The sequence below is a fragment of the Passer montanus genome, unplaced genomic scaffold (assembly GCF_014805655.1).
Source record: "Passer montanus isolate IOZ18808 unplaced genomic scaffold, ASM1480565v1 scaffold14268, whole genome shotgun sequence".
NCBI lineage: Eukaryota > Metazoa > Chordata > Aves > Passeriformes > Passeridae > Passer > Passer montanus.
The window spans coordinates 1-245 of NW_024361240.1; the positions used below are offsets into that span (position 1 = coordinate 1).

The window sequence follows — 245 nt, forward strand, 5'->3', positions numbered from 1 at the left end:
CCCGGCCCCGCCATGAGCGCTGCGGGCGGGCGGGGCCGCGCCGAGGCGGCCGCGGAGCCCGCCGAGATGCCGGCCACCGAGAAGGACCTGGCGGAGGACGCGCCCTGGAAGCGCATCCAGCAGAACACCTTCACCCGCTGGTGCAACGAGCACCTCAAATGCGTGCAGAAGCGCGTGGGCAACCTGCAGACCGACCTGGGCGACGGGCTGCGCCTGATCGCGCTGCTCGAGGTGCTCAGCCAGAA

The 245-nt window shown here is 72.7% G+C and overlaps 1 protein-coding gene across 1 annotated transcript; it reads left to right on the top strand.

Annotated features, from left to right (window-relative positions):
- Positions 1 to 6: 6 nt before the first annotated feature.
- On the top strand, positions 7 to 241 carry LOC120498227 (filamin-A-like; the record flags this gene model as incomplete). Its single annotated transcript, XM_039700700.1, has 1 exon — positions 7 to 241. A coding segment is annotated over exon 1 (229 nt), but the record flags the coding sequence as incomplete, so codon positions are not given.
- Positions 242 to 245: the final 4 nt, after the last annotated feature.